Raw genomic sequence first — 6,214 nt, 5'->3', positions numbered from 1 at the left:
GGACTCACCCTCGATTCTGTATAAGAGATGTTTATTTGGCATATTTTATTGTTTTATTGTTTTATATCTGCATTCCTATTTTATTTTAATCCATTTTACCTTTCCTTTAAAACAACACGCAACACACATGGACTTTTACACAACACATCCACATAACTGATTTTTTAACTGTAAATTATGTCCTTTTTGTTGTTTTAAGATATGTGCAAAAATGTGATTTATAAAGGAAAAATAATGGAAACTGAAAGAATGGAATGAAACAATGTGACTTTATAAAACTTTTTCAAAAGAAAAAAAAATCTGTTCTTATCAGTTTAATATCTGATACGTGCCCTACTCGGGCACCATATATTAAATAGATTTTTGGTTCTGAGAGATGGAATAGGGGCTTGCTCCGTCCACTCCACGCATTGACCCGGTATTGCAGTACTTCTGGGAATAGTGCACCCTCCTAAAGTGTTCAATGAAGAGGCCATGGAGCGTGATGACGTACTGACGTAGTGGGTGTGTGCGTTGGGTGCGAAAATTCAACATGGCAGCGCGCCGCTGCTAGAAAAAGATAAGAAACCTTTTTATTTTTATTTTTTCATTCTCTCTCTCTCGTTTTTTCTGTAACAACATCACTCACCTTAAACCTAACTCAAAACCTGGATTTCATCTCAGACCTGGACCAACTGGAGGATTACATTGATCATCACTTCAACAGACTGTTTACAATGGGGCGATCACGCAAAGCCAAAAAAACACGCACTTCGGATTCTTCTCCCGTATCAACCAATTCACCGCCGTCACCAACATCACCAGCATCCACCCCGATCAAAACAAACTGCTGTTCCGACATACTTTTTTCAATCAACGAGCGATTAACTAACCTGGACTCTAGACTCTCACTAATCGAAGTACTGCACAAAGAGTTTCAAAACCTCCGTCATAGCCTGGAATACAGTCAACAGCAAGTCGATTCACTCACAGAAGAAAATAAATCACTGAAAAGCTCCGTGGACACACTCGCTGCAAAACTTTCCACTGTAAACACTCAACTTACCTCCGTCATCGCCGAGAACAAAGCCATGCAAGAAACCATCCTGGATATACAGTCACGCAGCATGAGAGAAAATCTAATCTTCTCCGGCATTCCCGAATCATCCACCGAAGACCCCAAAAAATCTGTTAAGGACTTCTTGGTTAATCAGCTCAAACTTGCACCAGAGACTGTAGAGCACATCACTTTCCATCGCGTTCACTGTATAGGACAGAAACTCGTCAACTCCACCCGTTCTCGCCCTATCATCGCCAAATTTGAACATTTCAAGCAAAAAGTACTGGTTCAGCGACAAGGACGGCAGCTCAAAGGAACTCATTACGGACTCAACGACCAATATCCACAAGAGATCATCCGCAGACGTAAGTGTAAGGAATCTCGGCTTAGGGTTTATAGCTCAATTTGAATTCAGGGGAAGAATATTCCAAATACTGATCTGGATTAGCAATTTACAGAATATTTGTTAAACCGAGTTTCTCACATAAATTAAATCACCCAACGAGGGGTGTTTCACAACCCACGTCTGCTTCAGGTATATATGACGAAATTAAACACAACGAATTAAGATTAATTTGGAGCATATATTTTCCACAGATCGGGGCTGTTTGATCTTTAAACACAACAAAGGATTACACAGCTTTCTCAGTCAGCGCGCCAGTGTGCGGAACTGTAAAACTATCAATCACTTGATCTGTTTAGCTTAATTTTCTAACAATGTTTTGTGCACTCAACAAAATCAGATTGTAGCGTTAGGATCTAATATTAAAGAGGCTTTGTTATGTGATTAATACAAACAATGGCAAATAATGTCTAAATGAGTTTAATAAAAGCACACGACTAAGTTACACTACAAAAATCACACGATATATGTATATACACAAAATGAAAATGAAAGTTAAGAAAAGAACAAGGGAAAATGGAAATACAAAGAAAATTACAGTTACTAGCACAGCTTTAAACCTTCAGAGACAACCACAGGATTATATCTTGAGTCTCAAATTTGATGGAACAAATTGCTTTTCAGACCTTTGTATGCTGGAAGCGTGCGGTTGTCCGGGAGGCGGGAGCCGGATTTCTTTGTTCTCCCCACGTGGGTGTGTTTCGCGGGAGTTCAAAGCGTAGAGAGTTCGTGCGGGATGTTGTCTACTTGTTGGAGAAGACACACTTACGAACTTTAACTGGCTATTCGCAAAAGTAAACGTAACAAAAAACTGATAACTTTAAAAAGCTTCAGAAGACGACGAGATGACGAGAGGGTCCAAGGAGATTCCGGAAGGAGGTAAGGTAAGAGATCAAGAGTGTAAGAGAACCAGAATAATCATTTTTATCAAGCTTGTATATTTAAATTCAGTAATTTCACTTAAATGGCAATTCATAGGTAATCTACATTACCATTTAAGTGAAATTACTGAACTTAAATATACAAGCTTGATAAAAATTAACATTCTTGAAGAAAATTTCAAATGGCATTTAGAGGCTTTTGCATCTGAACTCTTCATACACGTTTTAATCATGATTGCTGAGTGCTCTCCACCCGTGTTAATTATCTGAACGTGCTTCTCCCGAACTTTGTTAATAAAATATAATTTCAGATCAAATTAGCCCCCCAATAAAATTACACTTGACAAACATACCAGTTCGGACATGAAGTTCGGGTTTACCAGTTTTTCTTCCAGGATTTACACATCCTAACTGTCTTTAGGGGCAAACCCTCTGGGATAGAAGAGATGGTGGTGCTAATGTTGCCACGCTGTTGTAGCAGCGTTTGTAGCATCCTCCCCTGGATTTTTTGTGTCTCTTTCATCTCCTCAAGCAGTGTTAAGATGCAAACAAACATGTTGTCCCTGATTTGTCTTTTTGAGGGGTTTCTGGTGACATGGTAATGGGTTGAAACACTGGCCATCTGAGCTAGGCGGATCAAGGAATGTATGTTATAGCTGACAAATTCATTGCCATAAATTGCAGCAAAGTCTGTTACAAAGAGTTTCAAAATCTCCTCAGCATAGTCACAATTGTCAGAAGAACATAAGGCAGGACTCAGAAGAATTCTCATAGATACCGATAGAAGTAAAAAGTTTCTGTACATTATAGTGGGTATATTATTGAGGAGAACAACAGGACCAGTGTAAAGTAAAAATTGATGCAGCTCTGTAGCTTTCCATGTGCTGAATTCGAACAAGGATTGTGGTTTCCTTGCAAAATTGCTAGGTAAATATTGCCTGATAGAAACCATAAATGCTGACATTACAACAAAAAACTTCATAAATTGCCTGCATTTTAGTGGCCCCTTTAGCCAAAGAAATATTAACTTGCGCATTGCCCCCAAACACACAAGGTGCATATAATCTAACACAAAACTGGTCACTAGAATTACACGCGAATGATTCAGTTAGTGCCATTTGTGCATTCACGCGTTTGACGCGAATTCGCGTCTGCCGCCCGAGTTGAAAAATCTGAACTTTGGCGTGAATTCGCGCCGCGTTAACCAATCAGGAGCCTAGCTGCTTGCTCACGTGGTGAAGTGTCTGGATGCTTAAATAAATTATTTTGTTAATGTGACTAAATGCATGCTGGGATTCTTATGCACAACAAAGCAAATGTTTTATCACTTAAAACATTATTTCTATATACGAGACATATCATTTTGTATTGAATGTTATTCATTCCATATCTAGATTATATGAAATAGTATTATGTTGTAAAGACAATCAACATATGTGCATAAATTCGTGTCTGGACGTGAGAGAGAGAGAAAAAAAAAAATCACAGGACAGGTTAATAACTTTTGAAGTAGGGATCGACCGATATGGATTTTTTAGTGCCGATACCGATACCGATTTTTTTCCCATCAGCCTTAGCCGATGACCGATACGGGCTGCCGATTTTCTTGAGCCGATATTTGGAGCCGATACATTTTGCTCCCTCAATTTACATCTTAAAAATAACATGATGTTAACAAATGTTACAGGTCTCAATTTAATAAAAGTAACATTTAACTAACTTCAAAAATGAATATTTAACAAATAGTAAAAACATGTGAGGTAGAACAAGAACAAGTAGATAAACAATTTAAAAAATATGAAAAACATGAAGATTTACTAATTGTTATAATTTTAATTTGTTCTGGTTAATTATGAACAATGGGTAAAATTGGGGGCGGGGATGGGTGCGCGGGGCTTCATTATGGCTCCTCCCCTAACCGCGTGTGATCTCACTCCAAGCTTTTGCTCAAACTTGAGAACCCTGTTCATTCCATATCTAGATTATATGAAATAGTATTATGTTGTAAAGACAATCAACATATGTGCATAAGTTCATGTCTGGACGTGAGAGAGAGAAAAAAAATCACAGGACAGGTTAATAACTTTTGAAGGCTGGCTCTATTTATCATCAAAACAAAAATAAATGACAGCTAGATTAGATGGATGAGGGCGAGGGTGATCCTCGCTCCAACAGGTCATCAAACTGGGCGCGGGACAGGCGGAAGTACCGCTGACAGCGGCCGTCATCCAGCGCAGCTCCTGGAGCGAGCAAATGGTGAAACTCGTCAAACGGTTCGGCTCCGAAGGGTCCGGTGGACACAAATATACGGCGACGATGATCCCCATGCCGCTGTTCTGCTCTCCAGAGTAAATACAGAGCGGTAACTCTTGATGAATGCTCGGTCGACATAAAAACAATGGCGGATTTCGATTCTGACGCGCGTAAATTTCGCTTCAAACTTTTGTTTTTACGCGCGCCAGTTTCGCTCTTGACACGCGAATTAACACAAAGTGGTCAAGCGTCAAACTAGACACGCGATTCGCGTCCGGTGTGAACGTAGCATAAGAGTTCTGCCATCCATTGGGATATCAAGGCCCTTCCTCCGTAGGATTTTAAGAAGTGCAGACAGCGCTGTTTGTGGTATGTTAAATTCTGCAGCCCACTCTGCAAGCCCAAGCGAATCATTATTATTGTCTTCTTCCATGTCAGAACATTCATCTCCATGCAAATCACTGTCACTATCACACCCAGGCATATCACCTGGCATCCAGTTTTCAGAATCCAAATCATCGAATGAGGAAAGGTTAAAATCATAAAAAGAATCTGAGAAAAAATCTTCCTCTAAATCATTAGACTCAAAACAGTTCTGATCACAAGCATCGTAGAAAGTGTCTGTGGAATCTTCACTTTCAGTATGCTCTAACAAATCATCCAGTGGGCATTCTTTATCAGATTCATGTGCCACCAAATCATCAATCATAGACTCATTTTCAAGGAGACGCAAATGTTCCTCCACTTTTGCTGATATTTTCCTCCTTTTAGTTCTCTCTGAATACTCCATTATTTCTCTAAAAAAAGGAGAAAAAAAAGAAATAAAAAGCATTTTAGTTTTTAGTTATGAATACAGGGGTTTGGAAATGACAAACTATAGAGTGCAATTGCAAATCATATAGTTTGTTAAAGCTGGTATTAATGTGGCTGGTTTCACCAACAGTTCTTCTAGTAGCCTTTACAGTGGGCTACACCAGAGCCATAGAGAAAGAGAGTTACAACACTCCCATAGACCGACACAGGAACTTAGGAATGAGGAAGTAACGCGTGTCGTGGAGCCGCCAATAGTTCCGATTCTGGATCGATTCTGAGAATTTCAGAATCGATTCTGAGCCTAGTTTTTAACCAGATGTGCGATGACGCTGAGTTTGCTTTAGAAACACCCCGTATTCTGCTTGCTTCCAATTCCTCACATAGGCTACTGTAGGCCTACATACACCACTCGAACCTTCCGTAAAATAATCTTTCATAATCGGAAAGATTGAAGCGAATTACGAGGACATTCACAGGCTTAATTGCACGTGCTTTGAGAGACGCACACTTTGTTTGATGTTACACTTGAAGTGTGCCGTCTCGCCTGTCGGTATATTTTCCTTACGAATGCTCTACGGAGTCATCATTTATGTGGTTTGGAATGCAGTGGACTTATATATTTAAAATATCAACCTCACTAACGGAAGACTGCTTTCAATTTTAAATCCTCACGCGTGCTTGTGTAGAATGCTCGCGCGTGCAGCTGTGCGTCTCCGTGGTTTAATGTACTTGTGCAAAATTAACGGAAACACAGCCAGTTATGTGTTAAGGGATTAAACGGACAGGACAAACCCCATTACTTCTTATATTTCAAAAGAGATGCAT

At 39.6% G+C, this 6,214-nt stretch overlaps 1 protein-coding gene and 1 pseudogene across 1 annotated transcript; one reads left to right on the top strand and one right to left on the bottom strand.

Moving 5' to 3' along the window:
• The first annotated feature begins 274 nt into the window (after positions 1 to 274).
• On the top strand, positions 275 to 452 carry LOC120475326 (U2 spliceosomal RNA; annotated as a pseudogene).
• Positions 453 to 2,699: 2,247 nt separating this feature from the next.
• LOC148997281 (uncharacterized) lies at positions 2,700 to 5,465 on the bottom strand. The gene is made up of 2 exons (XM_089133003.1): positions 4,862 to 5,465; positions 2,700 to 3,406 (listed from the first exon to the last, which is right to left on the bottom strand). Exons 1-2 carry the CDS (start codon positions 5,406 to 5,408, stop codon positions 2,700 to 2,702), a joined length of 1,254 nt encoding a protein of 417 aa, XP_088989129.1. The 5' UTR covers positions 5,409 to 5,465.
• Positions 5,466 to 6,214: the final 749 nt, after the last annotated feature.

This window comes from Pimephales promelas, chromosome 2, assembly GCF_988280905.1.
Source record: "Pimephales promelas chromosome 2, fPimPro1.hap1.1, whole genome shotgun sequence".
NCBI classification, from domain to species: Eukaryota; Metazoa; Chordata; class Actinopteri; order Cypriniformes; family Leuciscidae; genus Pimephales; species Pimephales promelas.
Note: the sequence above shows the minus strand (reverse complement) of the source record. Positions and strands in the feature narration are given on the sequence as shown.